This window comes from Agelaius tricolor, unplaced genomic scaffold, assembly GCF_023055355.1.
Source record: "Agelaius tricolor isolate 1412-34295 unplaced genomic scaffold, bAgeTri1.0.p SCAF_78, whole genome shotgun sequence".
Taxonomy (NCBI): domain Eukaryota; kingdom Metazoa; phylum Chordata; class Aves; order Passeriformes; family Icteridae; genus Agelaius; species Agelaius tricolor.
In genome coordinates this window covers 882,319-909,951 of record NW_027269338.1, presented here as the reverse complement: position 1 = coordinate 909,951, position 27,633 = coordinate 882,319, and the positions used below count along the sequence as shown (strand labels likewise).

General features: G+C 54.5%; 3 protein-coding genes across 5 annotated transcripts; 2 read left to right on the top strand and 1 right to left on the bottom strand.

Annotated features, from left to right (window-relative positions):
- The first annotated feature begins 1,149 nt into the window (after positions 1 to 1,149).
- LOC139585431 (erythroblast NAD(P)(+)--arginine ADP-ribosyltransferase-like) lies at positions 1,150 to 4,150 on the top strand. 2 transcript variants are annotated; one of them, XM_071418187.1, is made up of 3 exons: positions 1,150 to 1,331; positions 2,010 to 2,796; positions 3,626 to 4,150. In XM_071418187.1, the coding sequence occupies exons 2-3, from the start codon at positions 2,043 to 2,045 to the stop codon at positions 3,709 to 3,711; spliced, it is 840 nt and encodes a 279-aa protein (XP_071274288.1). In that variant the 5' UTR covers positions 1,150 to 1,331; positions 2,010 to 2,042; the 3' UTR covers positions 3,712 to 4,150. The 2 variants fall into 2 exon arrangements, with proteins under 2 accessions (XP_071274288.1, XP_071274286.1); XM_071418185.1 differs by having other exon boundaries at positions 1,150 to 1,408.
- Positions 4,151 to 14,923: 10,773 nt separating this feature from the next.
- Positions 14,924 to 17,987, top strand: LOC139585427 (erythroblast NAD(P)(+)--arginine ADP-ribosyltransferase-like). Of its 2 annotated transcripts, XM_071418182.1 has the most exons (3): positions 14,924 to 15,378; positions 16,063 to 16,846; positions 17,688 to 17,987. In XM_071418182.1, exons 2-3 carry the CDS (start codon positions 16,096 to 16,098, stop codon positions 17,771 to 17,773), a joined length of 837 nt encoding a protein of 278 aa, XP_071274283.1. In that variant the 5' UTR covers positions 14,924 to 15,378; positions 16,063 to 16,095; the 3' UTR covers positions 17,774 to 17,987. The 2 variants fall into 2 exon arrangements, with proteins under 2 accessions (XP_071274283.1, XP_071274282.1); XM_071418181.1 differs by lacking the exon at positions 17,688 to 17,987 and having other exon boundaries at positions 16,063 to 17,289.
- Positions 17,988 to 23,989: 6,002 nt separating this feature from the next.
- LOC139585436 (NAD(P)(+)--arginine ADP-ribosyltransferase 2-like) lies at positions 23,990 to 25,705 on the bottom strand. Its single transcript, XM_071418191.1, has 2 exons — positions 25,615 to 25,705; positions 23,990 to 24,785 (listed from the first exon to the last, which is right to left on the bottom strand). The coding sequence occupies exon 2, from the start codon at positions 24,737 to 24,739 to the stop codon at positions 23,990 to 23,992; it is 750 nt and encodes a 249-aa protein (XP_071274292.1). The 5' UTR covers positions 24,740 to 24,785; positions 25,615 to 25,705.
- Between the last annotated feature and the right edge of the window lie 1,928 nt (positions 25,706 to 27,633).

Here is a 27,633-nt window from a genome sequence, read left to right as displayed (position 1 = left end):
TATTACAAGAACAAAATGTATTTATGCTTTGTTCTACTGTTCACGCGCCTCAGGCTAATACATGATTGGTTTAGCCTGGCTGTGCACGCGTCTCAAGCCTTCAGCTCATTGTTCAGTCTTCTTTCTTCATGCATCTCATTGTGGTTTATTGTTTTCCCTTCAGGCGCTCCGCTGTGGTTTTTTGCTCTGTCTTCTTAGCCCGCCCCACATCCTGGACTCGTTTTTCTCCTGAGTAGGCTCTTCCTGTTTTTGAGCTATCGGGGACAATGAGAAATTCTACTCAGACCCCTTAAAGGCTGCTTGGGCACTGTGTCCGTTTTCCTGCAAAAATCCCTCAACAGACATGCCTGTGGGCACCTTGAGCGTGGGGATGATCTCTTGGGGGAGTGCCTGGGTGCCTGAGCTGAGCTGAGCTGCCCCAAGGCGTGGCCGTTCTACAACCCAGGGCACACCAGCCTGGGGACTGACAAATCCCTGTGGGAAATAGACTTGCACTAAAGCTGCACGAGAGGTTCCTTTGTATTCAAAACCATCACCTCCAGGCATCACTGAAAGAGGAAACACTCCTGGGGATTACTGGCAAATGGATTTTCTGAGCTACCACGCCAACATAGGCTCAGGTATCTCCTGGTGTTGGTGGATCCCTTCTTGGAGGTCCAGAGCTTCTCCTGCCAAACCAGCAAGGCCAGGGAAGTCACCCAGGCACTCCCCCAAGAGATCATCCCCAGCTCAAGGTGCCTGCAGGGATGGCATCTGATAGGGGATCCCAAGTGGTATCTGAGGTGTGGCAGCAACTCAGTGAGCAGTGGGGAGTGGGACTGGGGGGGACTGGGGGAACGTGGGACTGTGGGATTGGGGTCCTGGAGGGTGAACAATAAGAGAGAGAATAGAAATTGAGATTCCCTTAAAGGTGCTTAATAGGGTTTAAAAAGAAGTAGTAAAAACCAAGAAAAGGATGTAGAAGTGTGTACAGAGAAGAACAAAGGTGGGTGGAACCTGTGAAGAAAGAGATAAAGGGCACTCCTGTGAGGGGTTTTGGCAAATTCTGTACCACAGAAGGAGCAGTGTCTGCCAAAGGTGAAAGTTCAAGGTGAGGTTATCTGGCACACTGGGGCCCTCAGTGAAAACCTCACTGAGTAAACTCATTTTTAGGACTCTCCAGGACCATAAAAGGATTTCAAGAAAGAGGTGGAGCCATGCAAATTATTGCTAGGAAATGTGCAGTTTCTGTACTAGGTGAGGGACACATTATAACGAATATTTGCAATTGTGGTGGATAAAGACCCTGTGGCAAAGTCCCCTGTGACCTGCAGGACCAGGACAGATCCACTGTGAGTCTGAGCTGATAAAGAATTCAGTTTTTATGCTACCTCCAGTTCCATCCGGGAGTTCACTCCAGCTGATTTTGGTATTGGGGCTGGGGGGACTCCAGGGGGACTCTTGGGGGGACACGGGACTGAGGGATTGGGATTGCGGTGCTGGGGGGACACTGGGGGAGTCACAGGTCTGGGATTGGGGTCATGAGGGGCTCTGGGGGAAAATGAGGGGGGACACGGGATGGTGAGAGTGGGGTGGGATTGGGGTGATGGGGAGGATGGGAGACACAGTGGGGGCAGAGGGTGATGCCTGGATTTGGGTTGATGTCCTGGGGTGACACCAAAGGAACTGGGGAATGGGAGTAGGAGTGGGGTCTGGGGACCAACTGAGAGGGACACTGAAGGGCTCTGGGAGTGACCCCAGGATTTGAGGGGACGTGTAGTCATGGGAGTAGGATTGGGCTTCTGGGGGGCCAGGAGGACACGGTAGTGTGGGATTGGGGTTCCTGGGGCTGGGGGACATTGGGGAGGGATAAGTAACCCCAGGATTTGGGATGAGGGAGCCCAGACATGCCCAGGGCTCTGCTGGCCAGGAGTGCCTCCCTTCCCCCTGGGCTGACCCCACTCCCCTCCCCAGTCCCTCACTGATGAACCCTCCCTGTGTCTCCTCTGTGTCCCCTCTGTGTCCTCCAGTGTCCACACCGGTCCCTGTGGCCTCTCTCTGCCATGGCCCCCCTGGCTCAGACCCTGGCACTGCTGGCAATTGCCGTGGCCACCACGGGCATCAAGGTGGAGACCCTGGACATGGCCCAGGACTCCTTCGATGACCAGTACCAGGGCTGCGGCCCTGCCATGACTGAGGCGTTGCCAGCCCTCAACCGCTCCGACTTTGGGCAGAACCCTCTCTTTGCCCAGGCCTGGACTAAGGCCAGAGCTGAGTGGCAGAGTCGGGGGTCCCGTGTGTCCCCTCTGTCATCCCCAGCCCAGGCCATCGCCCTCATGGCCTACACGATGAATGACCTGTACGGAGAGTTCAACCCAGCCGTGCGTACAGCCGGGCAGGAATACCGGGAGAACTTCCACTTCAAAACTCTGCATTTCCTGCTGACCCAGGCCCTGGCGACACTGAGGGTCACTCAGGGACCAAAGTGTCACAACGTGTACTGGTGGGTGAGCAGGTACCAGTTCAAGGCACAGCCCGGTGACATCGTCCGGTTCGGTCAATTCATATTGGTGTCACAGAGTGAAACAACCTCCCAGCAATTCGGGATAGACACGATGTTCCAGGTGTACACGTGCCACGGTGCAGAAATCCGGGAATTCTCCAAATATCCTGGCAAGAAGGAGGTGCTGATCCCACCCTTTGAGACCTTTGAGGTCATCGAAGTCAGCAAGAAAGGAGAAAGCGCGAGGATCCAGCTCCGCTCCAAAGGGACCTTCAGCAAATACAACTGCGAGTGGCTGCAAGGTGGCGCCACAGGTGAGAGCCTGGGGCGATGGGGACACCCACTGGGGATAGGGCAGGGACATGGGCACCCAGTGTGGCTGCGGGGACAAGGACACCCCATGCTGGGCAGAAGGAGAGGGAAAGCCAGTGCTGGGGACACTCACTGGATGGGGTGAGAAACCAAGTGCTGGGGGCACCCACTGTGGCCATGGGGACACCAGGATAAGGCACAGGGGACAATGAGACTCACTGGGCATGGGGGGACAGCGACACCCAGTGCTGGGGAAGGCCACTGTGGACAGGGAATACCCACGACAGGGCACAGAGGGTGGGGACACTGACTGAGAGTTTGGGGACAGGGACAGCCCATGCTGGGGACGCCAATCTCGGGACACCCATTGTGGGCACGGGGACAGGAATGGCCATGACAGGGCACCGGGATGGGGACCGCCACATCTGGGAGGAGACAGGGTCAGGGACAGCCCAGCCAGGGGACCACAGGGACAGGGATGTCCCCATTCTGATCCTGTCCCTCCCCACCAAAGGCAGTGCTGTGGGGCTGGGCCCTGTGTGCTGGACGTGGGTGGGCTGGGAGCCCTCATGGCCCTTCCTGAACCCCTGTCCCCAGCTGTCACCTGCCATGGCACCTCCTGACTCCCCCTGATCCCTGTCACCCCTACGACCACCATGACCCTGCTGATCTCCCTGGGCCTCGTGCCCCCCTGTGCCTCCCCGCAACACCCTGTCAGCTGTCACCTCATGGCCCCCATCTCTCCTGTCACCCCTAACCCCCCATTATGGTCCTCCCCCACCCCCTCACTCCCCCCATGATCCCCCTGACGTCCGTCTCTTTGTCTGACAGGTGGCAGCGCCCCCAGGGCTCCCTTCCATGTCGGAGGACTCCTCCTGGCCACCACGGCCCTGGCAGTGGCCACTGGGATCCTCTGAGCCACGAGGCCACTGTGGTCTCCAAGGTCACTGTGGTCACTGTGGCAAGCATGGCCGCCATGGCAACCAAGGTCATCCCTGTGGCCACCACAATCACCAAGACCACCATGACCTCTGGAGAAACGAGGCCACCAAGGCTACCAAGGCCACCACAGCCACTCTGGCCACCTTGGCAGCTATTGCCACCATGAGGTCACTGCGGCCACCATTGTCACTGTGGCACTGCGACCACCACAGCCACTCTGGCCTCATGGTCACAAAAATCAACGAGGCTTCTGTGGCCACCATGATCACCAAGAGACCCGGAGTCACCACACAGTTACAACAGCCACTGTAGCCAGTGTGGCCACCAGTATCATTGTGCAAAGAAATTCTATTAAATAATTCTATCAAAACAATTCCATTAAATGAATCTGACAAAGCCAGAACAAAGTGACAATTCTTATGCAGGGCTCAATGTCAGTCCTCACACCAACACTCCTGGGAACGTCTCTTTCTCTCTGCCTCGAGGAGGATCCCTCAGTAGCACTCCCTCCCAAGGGAGGAACCTCACACGCATTTCATTTCCAGCAGGAACAGGGGAGAGGAATCTCTGTCTGAGAGGGGACTGGACATTCCCAGGGTCAGTTGCTCGATGGCCAGGCCCAGTTCTGGTCTTTTAGCCTCAGTGTGCAATTCAGGGATGGTAATTTCATCTGGTTTTTGCCCAATTCAGCACCAAAAGGAGCACCTGGCCCCTCTCAGGACAGCCCTGATGGCCACAAATGGGGCATTGTCCCTGGGGCGCATTCCAGGCAGAGCATCCTGCCACATCCTGCAGTTCAGGAGAACCTTAGAGGCTGGAAATTGGGAGGTTCAAGAGGGCAAGGGCTGATCCTGTCCCTGTGGAGGGACAGTCGCCAGTGGTAGTCCAGGCCCAGAGGGTCCTGCTGGAGCAGCTGTGGGGAAGGACCTGGGGGTGCTGGTGGGTGACCAGTGAAGCTGGCCATGTGGCCTGCGGCCTGGAGGGATCCAGGGTGTATCATGAAGAGCAGGACCCAGAGTATTTCCTCCTGTTTCCAAGGAGGAAGGGTAGTGTTTGTACCCCTCTGTCCTTCCCACTGAGGCACATCAGGAGTGCTGTGACCAGATCTGCCCAGTGCTGTGTCCTGTCCTGGGCTGCTCTGGACCCAATCCAGGTCTCAGGGATGACGCTGCCTGAGCTGGGAGGTTGGGCCAGGTGCCCACTCTGGGTCCTTCCAGCCTGACCCATGCTGGGATTTGGGGATTCTGGCAGTTGTGGTTCAGGAATTGTCCACTGGAGGGCAGCAGTGAGCGTGGGAGATCAGCGGCACTGCGCATGCGCTGCCCCCAGCTGCAGTTCCAGGTGCCAACAGCAGGCGGCAGCACGAGCTGCTGGCGCTGCCGAGTGCCCACCCCACCCCATCCCAGCCCTGGGGGCTCTGCAATGGTTTGGGAAGGAGCGACCTTAAAGCCCGTCCGGTGCCAGCCCTGCCATGGGCAGGGACATCTTCCCCTGGGCCGGGCTGCACCAGGCCCTGCCCAGCCTGCCCTTGAATTCTTCCAAGAGTGGGGCAGCCACAGCTTTGGTAGTGATGGGTAATATGATGATTGGCTCTTTGTGTTTATGTTAAGAGAAGTTTTGTTGATGTATGGTTATGTGATTTTAGTTTGTTGTTTCGACATCCTGTGTAATCCCCATCACACCCTTTCCCCCACCCATATTGTTGCTGCAGGACAGCTGTGGTTGTCAGGATTGTCAGGGACATGTACCCGTGCCCCTTGCACGGGGCAGTTGGGAATGGGGAATGCCTGTTGCTGTGGAGGAGTGGCACGGCAACATCTCACCTATAACGACACTGCAGGAAGGTCTCCACCAATGGACAGCAAGGAAGAGTCAGCTGGTAGACTGTGGGAGGGGCCAGGGATTTAGAAGGAAAAGGTTTGAATATGTATGACTTATAAATATGACTTATAAATATGTATTTGGCTGATGCAACACCAGGGGGATAAAGGACAGAGCCGCCATTTTGTGGATGAGACTCTGGCTTCAGCTGAGCATATAGCTCAGGATACAATGGAACATTTCCTCTATCTACCTTTTGGTCAGAAAAATTCACCTTGCCAGAGGTTTACTTGCAGAAAGGAGACAGAAGTGCCCTGTAATTATATTCGTGATCAAAGGAAGAGGCCGTGGGGAATTTCCCCACGGGGTGTCACAAGTTGCTGGACGATGCAGCCTCCTTTTTATCCCAATTTCCCACCCATATCTCCCACTCCCTTTCCCCATTGGCAGAGGTATTTGGAAGGTGCAGACATCCCAATCCAGCCACTGCACGTCCCCCTTGCTACACACCCCGCCCTTCTGCCACACAATCACATGACCATTAAAATGAGCTTTAACTTTACCCTGGGCAGGGTAATTATTATTCATAAACCTGTTAATTCTTTATTCTTCTTCTTGAAATTCAGGAATTTCGTAGGACCTTGCTGAGCAGCAGTCCATGTCAATGAGGAACATTTTCTGAAACTGATAGTTTCTCCACTCACTTCCTTCTCTACATGTCCCAGGCCTTGTCCACCACCAGATTCACACAATCTATTTGTAAAGAAACATTCCTCTTATTCCTTTCTAGGTTAAATTAATTGGGATGTGGAAATAGAGTTTGGTTTGGTTTAAGTGCTTAATATGTGGGAATTCACAGGATTTGGGCAAGAATCAATGAATTTACAAAGAAGTAAAGGGCAGTTAATGAAATGTTAGGGCGTGGGGAGTAGGTAGAATTTTCTTTTTCTCTTCTCTTCCTCTTTTTTCCCTTTTGTCTGCTCAGGGAAAATGGCAGTGGTGGCCTTGGTAGCCTTGGTTGCCTCTTTTCTCTGGGGGTCACGGTGGCTTTGGTGATCCTGGAGACCACGGTGACCTTCATTGCCTTGTGGCTCAGACAATCCAGCCGGGGCTGTAGTGGCCAGGAGGAGCCCTCTGAGGTGGGAGGGGGCCCTGGGGATGCTCCCACCTGGGAGGGAAAAAGAGGGGGATGAGTGGTCGATGGGGTTGAAGAGGGTGAGGCGGGTCAGAGAGAGGTCAGGGATTACAGGGGCACAGGGCGGGTGTGAGGGGAGTTCAGGTGGGGTGGAATACCGTGGTGGTGGGGATCAGGGTGCTCAGGAAAGCCATGGGAGCTGTCAGGGGTTCAGAGGGGGCCATCACACAGGGTGAGTAAAGCTGGGGGCCACGCAACCCAGCAATAAAGGGTTTCAGGAGGCTCAGATTGAGCTTTAGGGCTGACAGGTGTCAGGAGGAGATAGGGGGAGCCATGTGGGGTGTCAAGGGGGTGGGAGAGGTTCAGGGGGGGTCAGGAGGATCCCAGCCCACTCATGACCAGCTCACAGGGCCGGTCCCTACAGAGCTGGTCTGCAGAGGGGAGGGACAGAGACAGCAGAGGAGGGTTCCTATCTCTGTCCATTTCAGCGTCCCTGTCCCTGGCATCCTCTGGGCAGGGGTGTGTCTGTCCCCTCCCAGATGTGGGGGTCCCCATTCCTGTGCCATGTCATGGTGTCCCTGTCCCCCATCACCCGTGGGTGTCATTGTCCCCTGTGCCTTAGCATGGGTGTCCCCATCCCCACAGTGGGTGTCCCTGTCCTCCAGGTTTTCCCCATGATGTCACGTCACAGCCACTCGCAGCTGTATCTGCTGAAGGTCCCACTGGAGCGGAGCTGGATCACTGCCCTCTCTCCTTCCTGGGTGACACCGGTGACCTCAAAGGTCTCCAAGGGTGGGATCAGCACCTCCTCCTCAGTAGGATTGGAGGAAAATTCTTGGATATCCACACCGTAACACGTCTGCACCTGGAACATCGCGTCTGTCCCAAATTGCTGAGCGATCTGTTTATGCAGTGATGTTGATGTGAATCGACCAAACCGGATGGTGTCACCACACCGTGCCTCAAACCGGACACCAGGCACCCCCAGAGACACATGGTGACATCGTGGTCTCCAAGTGTCCCTCAGTGTCACCAGGGCCTGGGTCAGCAGGAAATGCAGTGTTTTGAAGGGGAAGTTTGCAGTCTCATCCTGCGGCCACTGGAGCTGATGGGTGCCGGCCAGCTGCTCCTGGAGTGACAGCTGGAGAGCACGAATCCCGCCACTCCCAGGTTCTCTGCCAGAACCCCGAGTAGTGGCTCCATCTGCGGTGTGGGGATGCAGGCTTGAGCAGGGCTGCGAAGCACTGAGGCAAAGGAAGGAAGGAGTGGACACGCGTGTGGATGCCAAGGCGCTTTATTGACCCAGGCGAGGCCAAAAACAGCATCAGGGAAAAACCGTTGGGGAGGCACTTATAAAGGGGAAGGGCGTGACACGAGGAGACACGAGGGAACCAATGAACGAAGCCCAGGGGAGGAGCGAGGGACACAAGTGAACCAATAGGAATGGCCCAGGGGAGGGAAAAGGCTCAGGGGACAAATCATATGTTAGGTAAGGGAAGATTGACATAGAAATTTCTTGAAATGAAAAGGGGGTTGGTTACAATGATAGGTAACTGGCGGGAGAAACAAACCATTACGAGGGAGAACATGGGGGGAACTGAGGGTAAAACCAAAATCTTAACTTATAAAACATAACCAACTTCACAATAAAACCCGTACAGGACACACAATGTTACATCTCCCCCTTTTTTGTTTTAAAAAGGAGAGGGGGACACTGTAAAAAGGCACAGAGTCCAGTTCCTGGAGATGGTGCTGTAAAATGTGTAAAGTCCAGTCCTTTGTACCCCGGTGCTCTCTGCCTTTTGGCTCTCCCACTCTCTATCACTCTTTGTGACACTGGCAGCAAAGGCGATCTTGCATGCTGAGGAAGGCTTTGTGGTGGAGGCAGTGATGACTTGCTTCAAGACACCGAAGCACAAGGACGGCAGGAAACGAATGGCAGCAAAGTAACTTCTGCTCTACATGCAGGACAGCATCCACAATTGCGAGGAGCATTGTGGGCACCTGAAATGAAATGAGAGCAGAAACACATGATGAATACTAAAACAAACATAACAATGGAATTTCTCTGAGCTAGAGGCAAGTGAATAAAAGAGGTAATATCAGGAGTCTCTTCTCCTCCTGTGAGGTTTTCTATTCTGTGCAAACGTACAGTCATTGGGGTCCTCCTGGCCGTGGGGGGTTACAGCTTGAGGCGCGCTAACAGACTCCGTTGGTGTATAGGGCTTGATTGGTTTCTCAGGGACCCATCTGACACCTGAGGGCGTGGACACGCAGGCATATCCATGACCCCTGGTGATAAGCTGGAATGGACCCTGGATTTCTGCAGAGTCTGAGTCCCTAATAAGGACAGGTGGCTTTTCTTTGAACCCAATGTGTTGTTGCTGATGGAAGTGTCTCAGGACTGGTGGCTCGGGTGTGTCGAAAGAGCAATTCAAAAAATTGATAGGAAAGAGCGCTTTACAAAGTCTGAGGTGTGGGGACAGAGCTGGGACATCTCCCCGTTGGCGGGCGAGGACTTGCTTTAAGGTTTGGTGAGTGCGTTCTATTACAGCCTGACCAGTGGGGGAGTGTGGAATTCCCGTCCGATGTTGTAACCCCCATTCCTGCAAAAACTCACCAAACGCCTTGGAGGTACAAGCTGGGCCATTTTCTGGTTTGATGGTAGATGGGGTCCCCAAAACTGCAAAGGCAGGCATCAGATGTTTTTGTACATCTGCCGCTTTTTCCCCAGTGTGGGCTGAGGCAAAGACTGCCCCCGAGAAGGTGTCCACAGATATGTGGACATATTTGAACTGCCCAAATTCGGACACGTGGGTGACATCAGTTTGCCAGACCTCCCACCTGCGGGGTCCTCTAGGGTTCAGCCCGGAACCCAATGATGGTAGAGCCATCTTCTGGCAATTTGGGCAGGTGGCCACAATCGCATTGGCCTGGTCCTGCTGCAGGTGAAATTGGCGGTGCAGCCCTGGGGCATTCTGGGGGAATTGCTGATGGCTTAATTTGGCCTGCTGGTCAGTGCTAGGCAGGCCAGCCAGCTGCAGGGGTGCGGCTAGGGCGTCTGCCCCGTGGTTTCCCTCGGCAATAAACCCAGGCAGGTCGGTGTGTGATCTTACGTGCATTACAAAGAAGGGTTGCTCTCGGTGGGAAACCAGGTGTATTTAATGTGAGAGCAAGCGATAGATGGCAGGATTGGAAACTTCTTTGTGCACTGCATGTTCTGCCCGGGACCCTACACCTGCTACATAGGCCGAACCGGTTACTAGATTAAAAGGCTGTGGAAACTTCTCAAAGGCCCCGATGACTGTATCTAACTCAGCAACTTGCAGAGAACCCTCCACAATCTGCACATCGGCTTCCCACTGCTGAGTCTGAGGGTCCTTCCAAGTAAGCACTGACTTGTGGGATCCTCCAGATGCATCTGGAAAAACTGTCCGGGCTTTGAGTGGGCGGCAGCTTTGAACCTCTTTTGGAATTAAATTAAATTCAACATTAAACAATTTGTGGCCTGGATGGTCAATTGAAGTTTGGCCAGTGTAGCTGTCTCGGGCGAGCTGCAAATTCTCATTAGGCCGGTATAAATTTTCCACAGTGTCCAGAGATATTGTCCCCATGGATGTTTGGATAGGGAGGTGAATGCTGGCAAAATCGCACCCTGCCAATACACGCAGGCGAGACCTGGCCCTCGTGATCTGCTGGGCCATCAGCTCTTGTGGCTTGGTGACGCTCTTGGACAGCTGGTGACCAAGGAACACCCACTCTATGATTAAGAGGGGGTCCTTTTGGTCCGTGTCCCATTGAAAAATCAACCCATAAAGATGCGGTGGCCTACCCAGGATGATGAAGCTGAAGGGCAGATCCTCACGACACCGGTGGGCGTGTTGACTTGCAATGGTGGACTGGACCTTCTCGAGTGCTGCCCTGGCCTCCGGAGACAGGGACCTCGGGGAATCCAGGGTCTCCCCGCCTTTTAACAAGTTGAATAGAGGGGATAAATCTCTTGTGGTGAGTCCTAACCAGGGCCTGCTCCAGTTTAGGGATCCACAGAGCTGGTGCAGGTCTCTTAGGGTTTTAGGGTTAGTGTGAATTAGGATTTTTTGGGGTGTAATGGAACGGTGGGTGATCTCAAGGCCCAGATACTTCCAAGGCGGCAGGCGTTGGACTTTCTCTGTTTGCAGCTCAAATCCTGCCACCAACAAGGCTGTAATCGTGTCCTCTAAGGCGCGTGCAAGCATGTCATCGTCAGGGGCACAAACAAGGATCTCATCCATGTAATGATATATTATGCATTTTTTCTCCCTTGCGCGCACAGGTGACAGAACCCTAGCAACACACCACTGTCAGATAGTGGGGCTGTTCTTCATTCCCTGAGGAAGAACGCACCAGTGGTAGCGCTTCATGGGAGCTCCTCTGTTGATGGGGGGCACAGAGATAGCAAACCATGGCGCATCATCTGGGTGAAGGGGAATGTGAAAGAAAGAGTCTTTGATGTCAATAACTGCCAATTTCCAATTTTGTGGGAGCACAGATGGGGAAGGCATCCCTGGCTGGATGCAACCCGTGTCTCCAATGACATTATTGATTTTCCTCAGATCGTGGAGAAGACGCCACCTGTCACCTCCACGCTTCCTGATGACAAAACCAGGAGAGCTCCAGGGGCTGTTGGTAGCATTCTGTAGCGCACAACACTACAGAAGTTGTCCCGGTATTGCTGGTGGGAGTGCCCAGCCACATGCACGGTGGCATTGAACTCCTTGTACACGTCCTTCATTGTGTAGGTCATGAGGGCAATGGCCTGGGCTGGGGACAGAGGAGTCACAGGTGGACCCGCCTCCACCACTCGGCCGCAGCCATCATCCAGGTCTGGGCAAACAGAGGATTCTGCTGGAACTCAAAGTGGTTGAGGGCTGGCAACAACTCTGTCATGGTGTGTCGGCAGCCTGGATGCTGGTCATCAAAGGAGTTCCAAGCCATGTCCAGGGGGACAACTGTGAAGCCTGTGTTTGCCACGGTCATTGCCAGCAGTGCCAGGGTCCTAACCTGGGAGTCCAGAGAAGGCAGTGGCCACCAGGACTAGTGTGAAACACCGGGGGACACTGGGAAACTGAGGGGCCACTGTGGGACATGGGGAACACTGAGGAACATTGCAGGACACTGATGTGACACTGAGAGGATGCTGAGGGGACATGGGGGGACAATGGGACACAGAGAAGATCCATCCATCAGGGGCTGGGGAAGGAGGGTGGTGTCAGCCCCAGGAGAGGGAGGGCAGCCTTGGCCAAGAGAGCTCTGTACACATCCTGGGAGCCTGATCTCAAATCCTGGGGTCACTCCTGGGTGACCCAGTGTCCTCCAGTCTCCCAGGGGCCCAAATCCCACACCTGCATTCTTGCTGTAATGTCTCCAGTGTCCCTTCAGACCCTCCAGGACCCCAACCCAAATCTGGGGTCACCCCCTGACCTTCCCAGTGTCACTCTTGCCCCCCCTCCTTGCCCCACTCCCACTCCCAGTCTGGTGTCCCCATTGAAGTTGTTGCAAATGATAGGAAAATCCCTGATTTGAAAGAAAAAAGAGTTTCCTGAGTGAAACATGAGGGTTTGTCATCACAAAATAGGTGGTGCAGCCTCTGTCCCCCTTTCTCCATTTTATTTTTCTTCCTTTCTCATTCTGTTTGTTTTTCTTTCTTTCCTCCCAGTGCTTCTTCTGTTGCATTGCCTCAAATCAGGAAATTTGGAACAGGCCCCAAACTGATTATTCATCATTTTAAATTGCACCGAGCAGCCCCCAGCAGCTCCGTCAGACCTTCCTGCTGCTCCAGACCCTTCCCCAGCTCCATCCCTTCCCTGGTCATGCTCCAGCCCCTCCAGGTCCTTTCTCAGGGTCTGCAGTGAATGAGGAAAAAGGGAGGAACATTTCTCCAGCACCTTTTGTAGATTGAGGTTTGAAAAATAATCTTTTGATTTCCCTCTAACAAAAACTCCAGGAACTGCTTTATTTTAGGAAATGAGGCGCTCTGCAGGAGAGGCGTTAAAGGAGCTGGACATGACCCCTGGGCATGTCCTGGAATCTGATCCCAAATCCAGGGGTCACTCCTGGATGCCCCAGTGTCCCCCAGACCCCCCAACTCCCAATCCCAGTCCCACAGTCCTATATCCCCCCTCAAGGTGTCTTGTCAGCCACCCTCAGGACCCTGACTCAAATCCTGGGGCCATTTCCTGACCCCCCCCCAGTAACCCGTGTGACCCCCAGACTCTCAATCCCACTCCCACAGTTCTGTGTCCCCCCTCCTGGTGTTTCCCAGTGTTTCCATTACCCCAATCCCTCTCCCAGTCCCTTGTACCCCTCCCAGTGGCCCCATGTCCCCCAGGACCCTGGCCCAAGGTTTGGGGTCCCCAATGGGTCCCACTGTCCCTGTCCCCTTCCCCCCTTACCCCAATCCCTCTCTCAGTCCCATGACCTCCCCAGTGACCCCTGGACCCCGATCCAGTCCCATGGGCCCCCCAAGTGTCCCCCATCACCCCACTGCCACTCCCATGGTCCTGTGTCTCCCATTGGTGGCCCCCAGACCACCCCAGTCCCTGTTCTGTGACACCCCCAGTGCCCCCCCAGACCCCAATCCCGCTGTCCCATGTTCCCCCCCACAAGGGTCCCCAGCCCCTGATACTGAAATCAGACAGAGTGAAACTCCCTGATGGAACTGCAGGTATCAGAAAGCCGGAATTCTTTATCAGCTTGGACTCATAGCAGATCTCTCCTGGTCCTGCAGCTCAGGGGGGACTTTGCTATTGGGTATTTATGCATCATAATTATAAATATTCATGAAAATGTGTCTTTATCTAATACAGGAACCAGCACTTTTCCCATAAATAATCTGCATGGCTCTGCTGCTTTTTATTGTGCTGGAGACTCATTAAAATGAGTTTTCTCATTGTGGTTTTCACTGAGTGCCCCAATATCCCACGTGACCTTGCCTCAAACTTTCGCTTTGGGCAGGCGCTGCTCCTTCTGTGGTACAGAACGTGCCAAAAACCCCTCACTGCAGTTCCCTTTATCTCTTTCTCCACAGGTTACAGCCACCTTTGCCCCGCTGTGTTTTTACCTGTTCATCTTTAAGCTGTACCCAGCACCATTAAGGGATGTAAAACTTTCTATTCTCTCTCTTATTGCTCAGTCCCCAGGACCCCAATCCCACCGTCCCATGTCCCCCCAGTTGCCCCCAGTCCCACTCCCCAGTGCTCACTGAGTTGCAGTCACACCTCAGATACCACTTGGGGTCCCCTATCAGATGCCATCTGCGGAGGATCAGCAATGGGACATCACACCATGATCAATATGACCAAGTGAAGTCAAATTTATTACAAGAACAAAATGTATTTATGCTTTGTTCTACTGTTCACGCGCCTCAGGCTAATACATGATTGGTTTAGCCTGGCTGTGCACGCGTCTCAAGCCTTCAGCTCATTGTTCAGTCTTCTTTCTTCATGCATCTCACTGTGGTTTATTGTTTTCCCTTCAGGCGCTCTGGTGTGGTTTTTTGCTCTGTCTTCTTAGCCCGCCCCACATCCTGGACTCGTTTTTCTCCTGAGTAGGCTCTTCCTGTTTTTGAGCTATCGGGGACAATGAGAAATTCTGCTCAGTCCCTTTAAAGGCTGCTTGGGCACTATGTCTCCATTTTCCTTCAAAAATCCCTCAACAGACATGCCTGTGGGCACCTTGAGCGTGGGGATGATCTCTTGGGGGAGTGCCTGGGTGCCTGAGCTGAGCTGAGCTGCCCCAAGGCGTGGCCGTTCTACAACCCAGGGCACACCAGCCTGGGGACTGACAAATCCCTGTGGGAAATAGACTTGCACTAAAGCAGCACAAGAGTTTCCTTTGAATTCAAAACCATCACCTCCAGGCATCACTGGAAGAGGAAACACTCCTGGGGATTACTGGCAAATGGATTTTCTGAGCTACCATGCCAACATGGGCTCAGGTATCTCCTGGTGTTGGTGGATCCCTTCTTGGAGGTCCAGAACTTCTCCTGCCACACCAATAAGGCCAGGGAAGTCACCCAGGCACTCCCCCAAGAGATCATCCCCAGGCTCAAGGTGCCTACAGGGATGGCATCTGATAGGGGACCCCAAGTGGTATCTGAGGTGTGGCAGCAACTCAGTGAGCAGTGGGGAGTGGGACTGGGGGAGACTGGGGGAACATGGGACTGTGGGATTGGGGTCCTGGAGGGTGAACAATAAGAGAGAGAATAGAAATTGAGATCCCTTAAAGGTGCTTAATAGGGTTTAAAAAGAAGTAGTAAAAACCAAGAAAAGGATGTAAAAGTGTGTACAGAGAAGAACAAAGGTGGGTGGAACCTATGGAGAAAGAGATAAAGGGCACTCCTGTGAGGGGTTTTGGCAAATTCTGTAACACAGAAGGAGCAGTGTCTGCCAAAGGTGAAAGTTCAAGGTGAGGTTATCTGGCACACTGGGGCCCTCAGTGAAAACCACACTGAGAAAAGTCATTTTTAGGACTCTCCAGGACCATAAAAGGATTTCAAGAAAGAGGTGGAGCCATGCAAATTATTGCTAGGAAATGTACAGTTTCTGTACTAGGTGAGGGACACATTATAACGAATATTTGCAATTGTGGTGGATAAAGACCCTGTGGCAAAGTCCCCTGTGACCTGCAGGACCAGGACAGATCCACTGTGAGTCTGAGCTGATAAAGAACTCAGTTTTTATGCTACCTCCAGTTCCATCAGGGAGTTCACTCCAGCTGATTTTGGTATCGGGGCTGGGGGGACTCCAGGGGAACTCTTGGGGGGACGTGGGATTGAGGGATTGGGATTGTGGTGCTGGGGGGACACTGGGGGAGTCACAGGTCTGGGATTGGGGTCATGAGGGGCTCTGGGGGAAAATGAGGGGGGACACGGGATGGTGAGAGTGGGACTGGGGTGATGGGGAGGATGGGAGACACAGTGGGGGCAGAGGGTGATGCCTGGATTTGGGTTGATGTCCTGGGGTGACACCAAAGGAACTGGGGAATGGGAGTGGGATTGGGGTCTGGGGATGAGCCGAGGGGGACACCGGGGGGCTCAGAGAGTGACGCCAGGATTTGAGGGGACGTGTATTCATGGGAGTAGGATTGGGCTTCTGGGGGGCCAGGAGGACACGGTAGTGTGGGATTGGGGTTCCTGGGGCTGGGGGACATTGGGGAGGGATAAGTAACCCCAGGATTTGGGATGAGGGAGCCCAGACATGCCCAGGGCTCTGCTGGCCAGGAGTGCCTCCCTTCCCCCTGGGCTGACCCCACTCCCCTCCCCAGTCCCTCACTGATGAACCCTCCCTGTGTCTCCCCTGTGTCTCCCCTGTGTCCCCTCTGTGTCCTCCAGTGTCCACACCGGTCCCTGTGGCCTCTCTCTGCCATGGCCCCCCTGGATCAGACCCTGGCACTGCTGGCAATGGCCATGGCCACCATGGGCTTCGAGGTGGTGCCCCTGGACATGGCCCAGGACTCCTTTGATGACCAGTACCAGGGATGCGGCCCTGCAATGACTGAGGCGTTGCCAGCCCTCAACCGCTCTGACTTTGGGCAGAACCCTCTCTTTGCCAAGGCCTGGACTAAGGCCAGAGCTGAGTGGCAGAGTCGGGGGTCCCGTGTGTCCCCTCTGTCATCCCCAGCCCAGGCCATCGCCCTCATGGCCTACACGATGAATGACCTGTACGGAGAGTTCAACCCAGGCGTGCACACGGCCGGGCGCTCCAGGCAGGAATACGGGGACAACTTCCACTTCAAAACACTGCATTTCCTGCTGACCCAGGCCCTGGCGACACTGAGGGTCACTCAGGGACCAAAGTGTCAGAACGTGTACCGGGGGGTGTGTGGGGTCAGGTTCCAGGCAGTGTCCGGTGACATCGTGCGGTTCGGTCGATTCACGTCGGCGTCACAGAATGTAACAGCCTCCCAGCAATTTGGGAGAGACACGATGTTCCAGGTGTACACGTGCCACGGTGCAGAAATCCACGAATTCTCCAAATATCCTGGCGAGATGGAGGTGCTGATCCCACCCTTTGAGACCTTTGAGGTCATCGAAGTCAGCAAGAAAGGAGAAAGGCTATGGATTCAGCTCCGCTCCAATGGGACCTTCAGCAAATACAACTGCGAGTGGCTGCAAGGTGGCGCCACAGATGAGAGCCTGGGGCGATGGGGACACCCACTGGGGATGGGGCAGGGACATGGGCACCCAGTGTGGCTGCGGGGACAAGGACACCCCATGCTGGGCAGAAGGAGAGGGAAAGCCAGTGCTGGGGACACTCACTGGATGTGGTGAGAAACCAAGTGCTGGGGGCACCCACTGTGGCCATGGGGACACCAGGATAAGGCACAGGGGACAATGAGACTCACTGGGCATGGGGGGACAGCGACACCCAGTGCTGGGGAGGGCCACTGTGGACAGGGAATACCCATGACAGGGCACAGAGGGTGGGGACACTGACTGAGAGTTTGGGGACAGGGACAGCCCATGCTGGGGACGCCAATCTCGGGACACCCATTGTGGGCACGGGGACAGGAATGGCCATGACAGGGCACCGGGATGGGGACCGCCACATCTGGGAGGAGACAGGGTCAGGGACAGCCCAGCCAGGGGACCACAGGGACAGGGATGTCCCCATTCTGATCCTGTCCCTCCCCACCAAAGGCAGTGCTGTGGGGCTGGGCCCTGTGTGCTGGACGTGGGTGGGCTGGGAGCCCTCATGGCCCTTCCTGAACCCCTGTCCCCAGCTGTCACCCGCCATGGCACCTCCTGACTCCCCCTGATCCCTGTCACCCCTACGACCACCATGACCCTGCTGATCTCCCTGGGCCTCGTGCCCCCCTGTGCCTCCCCGCAACACCCTGTCAGCTGTCACCTCATGGCCCCCATCTCTCCTGTCACCCCTAACCCCCCATTATGGTCCTCCCCCACCCCCTCACTCCCCCCATGATCCCCCTGACGTCCGTCTCTTTGTCTGACAGGTGGCAGCGCCCCCAGGGCTCCCTTCCATGTCGGAGGACTCCTCCTGGCCACCGCAGCCCTGGCAGTGGCCACTGGGATCCTCTGAGCCACGAGGCCACTGTGGTCTCCAAGGTCACTGTGGTCACTGTGGCAAGCATGGCCACCATGGCAACCAAGGTCACTGTCATCCCTGTGGCCACCACAATCACCAAGACCACCATGACCTCTGGAGAAACGAGGCCACCAAGGCTACCAAGGCCACCACAGCCACTCTGGCCACCTTGGGAGCTGTTGCCACCATGAGGTCACTGTGGCCACCATGATCACCAAGAGACCCGGAGTCACCACAAAGTTACAACAGCCACTGTAGCCACTGTGGCCACCAGTATCATTGTGCAAAGCAATTCTATGAAATAATTCTATCAAAACAATTCCATTAAATAAATCTGACAAAGCCAGAACAAAGTGACAATTCCTAAGCAGGGCTCAATGTCAGTCCTCACACCAACACTCCTGGGAACGTCTCTTTCTCTCTGCCTCAAGGAGGATCCCTCAGGAGCACTCCCTCCCAAGGGAGGAACCTCACACACATTTCATTTCCAGCAGGAACCGGGGAGAGGAATCTCTGTCTGAGAGGAGACTGGACATTCCCAGGGTCAGTTGATAGATGGCCAGGCCCAGTTCTGGTCTTTCATCCTCACTTGTCAATTTGGGGTTCATGATTTGGGCTGGTTTTAGCCCAATTCAGCAAAAAAATCAGCAGGAGACCCCTCCCAGCACAGCCCTGATGGCCACAAATGGGGCATTGTCCCTTGGCCACATTCCAGGCAGAGCATCCTGCCACATCCTGCACTTCAGGGTGATCTTAAAGCCTGGAAATTGGGAGGTTCAAGAGGGCAAGGGCAGGTCCTGTCCCTGTGGAGGGACAGTCGCCAGTGCCATTCCTGGCTGGTGGGACCTGCTGGAGCAGCTGTGGGGAAGGACCTGGGGGTGCTGGTGGGTGACCCGTGAAGCTGGCCATGTGGCCTGGGGCCAGGAGGGATCCAGGGGGTATCAGGAGTGGTGGGGTCAGGAAGTCCGGGAGTGACCATGGCCCTCTGTCCTTCCCAGGGAGGCACATCAGGATTGCTGCGTCCAGCTCTGTCCAGTGCTGTGTCCAGTTCTGGGCTGCTCTAGTTTCCAATCCAGGTCTCAGGGATGACGCTGCCTGAGCTGGGAGGTTGGGCCAGGTGCCCACTCTGGGTCCTTCCAGCCTGACCCATGCTGGGATTTGGGGATTCTGGCAGTTGCAGTTCAGGAATTGTCCACCAGAGGGCAGCAGCGAGCGTGGGAAATCAGTGGCTCTGTGCAGTTCCGGGTGCCAACAGCAGGCGGCAGCACGAGCTGTTGGCGCTGCCGAGCGCCCGCCCCGCCCCATCCCGGCCCCGGGGGCTCTGCAATGGTTTGGGCTGGAGCGACCTTAAAGCCCGTCCAGTGCCAGCCCTGCCATGGGCAGGGACATCTTCCCCTGGGCCAGGCTGCTCCAGGCCCTGCCCAACCTGGCCTTGGACACAGCCAGGGATGGGGCAGCCACAGCTTCTCTGGGTAACCTGTGCCAGGGCATCACCACCGCCACAGGGAAGGATTTTATAGGAAAGATGGGTGCTGATGTCTTTGTAAAACTACTCGGAGGGTTGAGGATCTTTAGGAGACATTGTTGTCAGTGTCTTCAAAATGGGTCTTGATATGTCTACACAGGAACACATGTGGTTTGTCATAGAACTCCGGTGGCTTGGCCAGAAAGTTTGAAGTCCTGAACATTCATCTAATAAGAGAAATTGTTCCCCACAAAGTCTATTCTATAACCCAGACAGCCTGAACTTCTGAACTTAGGGAGAATATGACAGCTTCAAGGGGGATGTGGGGTGGGTGCTTTGGGACAGCTGCACTTTTCCGGTACCTCAGCCAATGGGGAAAGGGAGAGGGCACCTTGCAGCCCTGAGTTTGGGATAAAAGGAGGCTGAGCTCTCTGAATCCTGAAGAGAGAAACCCCACAGGGGTATGGCTGTGGAAACTCTGTCCCTTTATTCCAATCGAGTTTCAAGACTATTTTGTGAACACTTGTCTTTTCATAGTGTGGCTTTTCCCCACATACTGGAGATGCTGGGTAGAGCTTAAAGTCTGAGTGGCAAAAATGATAAAAGGATGTAAAGGTATTTACACAGGACAATAAAAGTGGCTGGAAGCAGTGGAGAAAGAGATAAAGGGAACTCCAGTGGTGTTTTTGACAAATTCTGAAACACAGAAGGAGCTGCATCTGCCCAAAGCGAAAGTTTGAGGCAAGGTCATCTGAGATATTGGAGCACTCAGTGAAAATGACCCCCAGAAACCCCAGTTTATGACCCTCCAGGACAAGAAAAATTATTTCCTAAAAGAGGCAGAGCCATGGCAATTATTTACGGGAGAAGTGCTGGTTTTGGATTAGCTAAGAAGCCCATTTGAATGAATATGTATAATTAGGACTGATAGATTCTGTGTGGCAAAGTCCCTTCTGTTGTGCAGCACCGGGAGAGATCACGGCCCCTCCTGGCCCCTCCTGTGCCCCTGTAACCCCTGACCCCTCTCTCTGACCCTCCTCAACCCCCTCACCTCCATGGACCACTCATCCCCCTCTTTTTCCTCCCAGGTGGGAGCATCCCCAGGGCCCCCTCCCACCTCAGAGGGCTCCTCCTGGCCACAAGGACAGCCCTGGCAGGGGCCACCGGGATTGTCTGAGCCACAAGGCAATGAAGGTCACCGTGGTCTCCACGATCACCAAAGCCACCGTGACCCCCAGAGAAAAGAGGCAACCAAGGCTACCAAGGCCACCACTGCCATTTTCCCTGGGAAGAAAAAAGGGAAAAAAGAGGAAGACATGTGAAAAAGAAAATTCTACCTACTCCCCACGCCCCAATATTTCATTAAATGCCCTTTACCTTTTAGGAGATTCATTGATTTGCATTCTTGCCCAAATCCTGTGAATTCCCACATATTCAGCACTTAAACCAAACCAAACTCTATTTCCGCATCCCAATTAATTTAACCTAGAAAGGAATAGGAGGAATGTTTCTTTACAAACAGATTGTGTGAATCTGGTGGTGGATAAGGCTGGGGACATGTAGAGAAGGAAGTGACTGGAGAAACTATCAGTTTCAGAAAATGTTCCTCATTGACATGGACTGCTGCTCAGCAAGGTCCTACCAAATTCCTGAATTTCAAGAAGAACAAAGAAATAACAGGCTTATGAATAATAATTTCCCCACCGATGCTGAAGTTAAAGCTCATTTTAATGGTCACGTGTCTGTGTTACAGAAGGGCGGGGTGCGTAGCAAGGGGAACATTCAGCAGGTGGATTGGGAAGTCTGCACCTTCCGAATACCTCTGCCAATGGGGAAGGGGAGTGGGAGATATGGGTGGGAAATTGGGATAAAATGGAGGCTGCATCGTCCAGCAACTTGAGGCACCCCATGGTGAAATTCCCCATGGCCTCTTCCTTTGTTCATGAATAAAATTACAGGACTCTTCTGTCTCCTTTTTGCAAGTAAATGTCTGGCAGGGTGAATTTTTCTGATCAAATGGTCAATAGCAAAAATGTTGTTCCACTTGAATCCTAAGCGCTGCGCTTAGCTGCAGCCAGAGTCTCATCTACAAAATGGCGGCTCTGCTGTTTATAGCCCGGGTGTTGCATCAGCCAAATACACATTCATAAGCAGTCATACATATTCAAATATTTTCCTTCTATATCCCTGGCCCCATTCAAAGTCTGCCAGATGACTCTTCCTTGCTGTCCATTGGTGGAGACCTTCCTGCAGTCTGATTGGGGGTGAGGTGAGGCATGCCACGCCTCCCCAGCAACAGGCTTGGCCCTTCCCCAACTGCCTGATGCAAGGGGCACAGGTACACGCCCTCCATCCACATATTCCTGACGGCCCTGATAACCTGGGCCATCTGGTGGCAAAAATAAAGAGGGGGGAAAGGAAGATCAGGGAAGAAAAGAGGTTGTCCGAAAAACAAACCACAATAAGGTAGCCATAAAAAACAGAACTTCTCTGAACGTACAAACAACATTCTTCACTTAATTGTGAGAGCCAATCATCATGTTATCCATCTATAACAAAGCTGTGGCTGCCCCATTCCTGGCTGTGTCCAAGCCCAGGCTGGGCAGGGCCTGGAGCAGCCTGGCCCAGGGGAAGATGTCCCTGCCCATGGCAGGGCTGGCACCGGACGGGCTTTAAGGTCGCTCCAGCCCAAACCATTGCAGAGCCCCCGGGGCCGGGATGGGGCGGGGCGGGCGCTCGGCAGCGCCAGCAGCTCGTGCTGCCGCCTGCTGTTGGCACCCGGAACTGCAGCTGGGAGCGGCGCATGCGCAGTGACGATGATTTCCCGCGCTCGCTGCTGCCTTCCGGTGGACAATTCCTGAACCACAACTGCCAGAATCCCCAAATCCCAGCATGGGTCAGGCTGGAAGGACCCAGAGTGGGCACCTGGCCCAACCTCTCCCAGCTCAGGCAGTGTCATCCCTGAGCACAGGATAGGATCCAGAGCAGCGCAGAAAGGGACACAGCACTGTGAAGATCTGGACACAGCACTCCTGATGTGCCTCAGTGGGAACGGCAGAGGGGTACAAACACTGCCTGACTTACTGGGCCTGCTCTTCATGATACACCCTGGATCCCTCCAGGCCCCAGGCCACATGGCCAGCTTCACGGGTCACCCACCAGCACCCACCATGTCCCTCCCCAGACCTGCTCCAGCAGGACCCTCCAGGCCTGGATTGCCACTGGGGACTGTGCCTCCCCAGGGGCAGAACCTGCCCTTGCCCTCTTGAACCTCCCAGTTTCCAGCCTTTAAGGTCCCCCTGAAGTGCAGGATGTGTCAGGATGCTCTGCCTGGAATGTGGCTAAGGGACAATGCCCCATTTGTGGCCATCGGGGCTGCACTGAGAGGGGTCTTGATCCAGTTTGGATTCTGAATTGGACTAAAACCAGCCCAAATCCCCAATCCCGAACTTACAAGTGAGGTTGGATCACCAGAGCTGGGCCTGGCCATCCATCAGTCGACCCTGGGAACATCCAGTCCCCTCTGAGACAGAGATTTCTCTCCCCTGTTCCTGCTTGCAATGAAATGTGTGTGAGTTTCCTCCCTCAGGAAGGGGATGCTCCCCAAGGATCCTCCTTGAGGCAGAAGGAAAGAGATGTTCCTGTGAATGTTGGTGTGGTGAGCGTCATCAAGCCCTGCTTTAAATTGTCACTTTTGGCTGGCTGTGACAGATTTATTTAATGGAATTGTTTTGATCAAATTATTTAATGGAATTGTTTCAATAGAGTTTTTAATAGGATTTCTTTGCACAATGGCTCTGGTGGGCACAGCGGTCACAGTCTCTGTGGTAGCCTTGTGGCTCAGGGAGTCTTGATGATCACGGTGGCCACAGCTGCCACAGTGACCACAGTGACCTTGGTGGTGCTGAGAATTCTGGTGGTCACTACCAGGGCTGTGGTGGCCAGGAGGAGTCCTCCAAATTGGAAGGACGTCCTGGGGACAGTCCCACCTGGGGGACAAAGAGAGGCATCAGGGGGACCATGGGGGGAGTGAGGGGGTCTTGGACAGCCATGATGGATGGTTTGGGGTGGCAGGAGAGATGGGGGCCATGAGGTGACAGGGTTTCAATGGGGACACAGGGGGGTACATGGGAGGGATCAGGGAGACCAAGGGGGTCAAGGGGTGCTTAGGGGTGACAGGGTTGAGTGGTAGTCAGGGGGAGCCATGGGGGTGACAGAGGATCAGGGATTGCCGTGGGGGTCCCGACTCACTCGTGTCCAGCACACAGGGCCCACCCCCACAGCACTGCATTTGATGGGGAGGGACAGGGTCGGGACAGGCAGGGCCCAGTCTCTGCCCTCCCCTGGCAGGGGTGTTCCTGTCCCTGTCCCCTCCCAGATGTGGGGCTTCCCCCTCCCTGTGCCCTCTCATGGACATTCTTGCCCCAGTGCCCCCAATGGGTGTCCCCAGACCTGGTCTCCCAGCAGTGGATGTCCCTGACCCCAAACTCTCAGTGAGTGTTCCCACAGCTGGCAGGGAGTGTCCTCACCCCCCGTGTCCTATCATGTGTGTCCCCTGTCCCCATATTGGGTGTTCCCAGCACTGGGTGTCTCTGTCCTGGTCCCTCGCTGTGGATGTTCTTGTCCCACCCACACACAGTGGTTGACCCTGTCCCTGTCCCCATTCCCCCCGTGCCATACCATGGCTGTCCCCAAGGCCACACTGCGTGTCTCCATCACCCCAGGCTGTCCCCTGTGCTGTCACCTCACAGCCACGCGCAGTTGTGTTTGCTGTAGGTCCCGGTGGAGCGGAGACTGATCCATGCCCTCTTCCCATTCCTGGTGACTTTGGTCACCTCAAAGGTTTCATATGGCGGGATCAGCACCTCTCGGTTGCTCAGATAGAAGGAAAAAGCCTGGATGTCCACGCCGTGACACGTCTGAACCTCGAATATGGTGTCTGTTCCGTATTTCTGGGCGACCTCTTTGCTCAGCGACGTCGATGTGAATTGGCCAAACCGGACCTTCTGGCCACGCCGTGCCTGGAACCGGACATCATGCACACCCCGGAACACGTGGCGACACTTTGCTTTCTGAGCCTGCCTCAGTGTCCCCAGGGCCTGGGTCAGCAGGAAATGCAGCGTTTTGAAGTGGAAGTTGTTCCGGTATTCCTGGCGGGAGCGCCCGGCCACACGCACGGCTGCGTTGAAGTCCTTGTAAATGTCCTTTGTTGTGTAGGCCATGAGAGCCACGGCCTGGGCTGGGGACGCCAGAGGGGACACAGGAGAGCCCCGCTTGTGCCACTCAGCCTCGGCCTTCACCCAGGTCTGGCTGAAGAGAGGATTCACCTGGAACTCAAAGTTGTGGAGGGCCGGCAGCACCGCAATCATGGCAGGGCCGCAGCCCCGGTACCGGTCATCGAAGGAGTCCCTGGCCATGTCCAGGGGCACCACCTTGATGGCCGTGACGGACAAGGTCATTGCCAGCAGTGCCAGGGGGCGAGCCAGGAGGGCCATGGTGGGGAGAAGCCTCTGGGAGAAGCCAAGGGACTGGTGTGGGACACTGGGGGACAAAAGGGGACACACTGAGGGGACAATTAGGGCACACAGGGCTACAGAGTAAAGCTCCCTCTGTGAGGGGCTGGGGAAGGAGTGGAGGGGGAAAGCTCTGGTTAGAAGACCTGGAATGCTGATTGGAAAACCTGGGGTAATTCCAGGACTCCCCAGTGTCCCTCAGACCCCCCGGACAACAATCCCACTCCCATGGTCTCATACCCTCAACCCTTAGTGGCCTCCCAGCCCCCCAGGACCAGGATTCAAATTCTGGGGTCACTCCCTGACCCTCGAGCATTGCGCCCCATGACCCAAAATCCACTCCCACAATGCCCCCCCTGGATCCCACTGCTGTGTCCCCCCCAGTGTCGTCCCTGTGCCCACAAGCCCCACAAGCCCACCCCAGCCCCTCTGCAGTTCCCCAGCCCAAACCCTGGGGACAATCCCTGACCTCCCCAGTGTCCCCTCAGTGGTCCACCAGCCCCCCTCCCAATGCCAGTCCAGTGTTTACCCTTCCATTGTCCCCCCAGTGCTCCCCTCATCCTCAATCCTGCTCCCAATCCTCTGCAACTCTCTTGTAGCGCCGGGCTGGTTACAAACCCCAACTAAATCCCTAAAGCCACTGCCTCAGCCCCCATTGTCCTCCTCAGCCCTCTCCCAGACCCCAGTCCCACTCCCAGTCCCCTGATCCTGTTGGTGGCACCCCAAGACTCCAACCCAAATCCAGAGGTCACCCCCTGCCCCCATAACATCCCCCTGAAGCCCCCATGGCCCCACCCTGCAATCCCAGTCCCATGTCCCCCCCTCAAGTGTCCCCAGTGTCCCCCAGCCCCTGATACCGAAATTAGCCGGAGTGAACTCCCTGATGGAATTGCAGGTATCAGAAAGATGGAATTCTTTCTCAGCTCGGAATCACAGCAGATCTCTCCTGGTCCTGCACATGAGGGGGGACTTTGCCATGGGGTATTTATCCACCACACTTATAAATATTCATTAGGAGGGGCTTCTTAACTAATGCAGATACATCAATTTCTCTGGAAATAATTTGCATGGTTCTGCCTCTTTCTGGATGTCCTTTTATGGTACTGGAGGGTCATCCAAAGGGGTGTCTGGGTGTGGTTTTCACTGATTGCCGCAATATGCGAGATGACCTTTCCTGAAACTTCTGCTTTTTGCAGGCGCTGCTCCATCTGTGGTCCAGAACTTGCAAAAGACCCTCACTGGAGTTTCTTTATCTGTTTCTCCAGGGATTCTATCCACATTCATCCCGGTATCCACACTTCTACCTCCTTTTCTTGCTTTTGCCCGTTCATCATTAAGCTCTATCCAGCACCATTAAGGGATCTGAAACTTTCTATTTTCTCTCTTATTGTTCACCCTCCACAACCCCAATCTCACTGTTCCATGTCCCCCCAGTCTCCCCCAGTCCCACTCCCCACTGCTCACTGAGTTGCTGCCACACCTCAGATACCACTTGGGGTCCCCTATCAGATGACATCCCTGTAGGCACCTTGAGCCTGGGGATGATCTCTTGGGGGAGTGCCTGGGTGACTCCCTTGGCCTTGTTGGTGTGGCAGGAGAAGTCCTGGACCCCTCAAGAAGGGGTCCACCAACACCAGGAGATACCTGAGCCCAGGCTGGCATGGTAGCTCAGAAAATCCATTTGCCAGTAATCCCCAGGAGTGTTTCCTCTTCCAGTGAAGCCTGGAGGTGATGGTTTTGAATACAAAGGGTTCTTTTGAAAACATATCTGGCATTGCTCTGCAGCAGACCTGACAATTTTGTCCTATAGGTCACTGAGGGTCTGAGGCCACAGACCAGTCCCCATCTCATCGATTCCCCAGAGGTTTGCTGGTGTTTTCTCCTTTACAAATTGCAGCATCAGTTGGGGAATTCCTGACCTGGTTATTGGGAATAACCTCTCACCAACCCAGCCACCCTCTTTATTGTGGGCTTTTAGAAAAGCAGCCAATTTTCAATCTGCCCAACTCTCTCCAGGCCTCACCTCTGGGGCTGAAATTCCTTTCTCAGGAATTAACACCAGGATGCTTTGTTGTGGAACCTCTCGTGCAGCTTTATTGCAAGTACAGGGATTTGTCAATCCCCAAGCTGGTGTGCCCTGGATGTTAGTACGGCCACTTCTTTGGGCAGCTGGGAGGAATCCAAGAGGGACAATAATTCTTGTTTATATTTAATTGGAGATCCCTGTGCTGTTAATTGACTTCTTTCTTCCCCTATGGCTCCATGGGCACAAGCAATGCTCAAAGCAGATGGCAAGTGAGTTCCTACGTTTGCATGGGACTGTGGGAGTGGGACTGGGGATCTGAGCTGTGAGCAATAAGAGAGAGAATGAAAATCAAAATCCCTCAGTAGTTCTAGATGGAGCTTAAAGATGAATGGGCAAAAGCAAGAAAAGGAGGTAGAATTAAGGGTAACCAGGATGAACATGGATGGAATCCATGGAGAAACAGATAAAGGGGACTCCAGTGAGGGTCTTTTGCGAGTTCTGTACCACAGAAGGAGCAGTGCCTGCAAAAAGCAGAAGTTTCAGGAAAGGTGATCTGGCATATTGGGACACTCAATGAAAACCACACCCAGAACCCCCTTTGGATGACCCTCCAGTACCATAAAAGGGCTTCCAGAAATGGGCAGAACCATGCAAATTATTTCCAGAGAAACTGATGAATCTGCATTAGTTAAGAAGCCCCTTCTAATGAATATTTATAATTGTGGTGGATAAATGCCCTATGGCAAAATCCCCCTTCATGTGCAGGACCAGGAGAGATCTGCTGTGATTCCGAGCTGAGAAAGAATTCCATCTTTCTGCTACCTGCAATTCCATCAGGGAGTTCGCTCCG

Bases quoted from the DNA above. Each gene is read 5' to 3' on its own strand.
- LOC139585427 (XM_071418181.1), top strand. From the start codon at position 16,096: ATGGCCCCCCTGGATCAGACCCTGGCACTGCTGGCAATGGCCATGGCC.
- LOC139585436 (XM_071418191.1), bottom strand. From the start codon at position 24,739: ATGGCCCTCCTGGCTCGCCCCCTGGCACTGCTGGCAATGACCTTGTCC.
- LOC139585431 (XM_071418185.1), top strand. From the start codon at position 1,364: ATGCTACCTCCAGTTCCATCCGGGAGTTCACTCCAGCTGATTTTG. The intron at 1,409-2,009 runs GTATTGGGGCTG...TGTGTCCTCCAG, and splicing joins GTTCACTCCAGCTGATTTTG to TGTCCACACCGGTCCCTGTG. The intron at 2,797-3,625 runs GTGAGAGCCTGG...TTTGTCTGACAG, and splicing joins GCTGCAAGGTGGCGCCACAG to GTGGCAGCGCCCCCAGGGCT.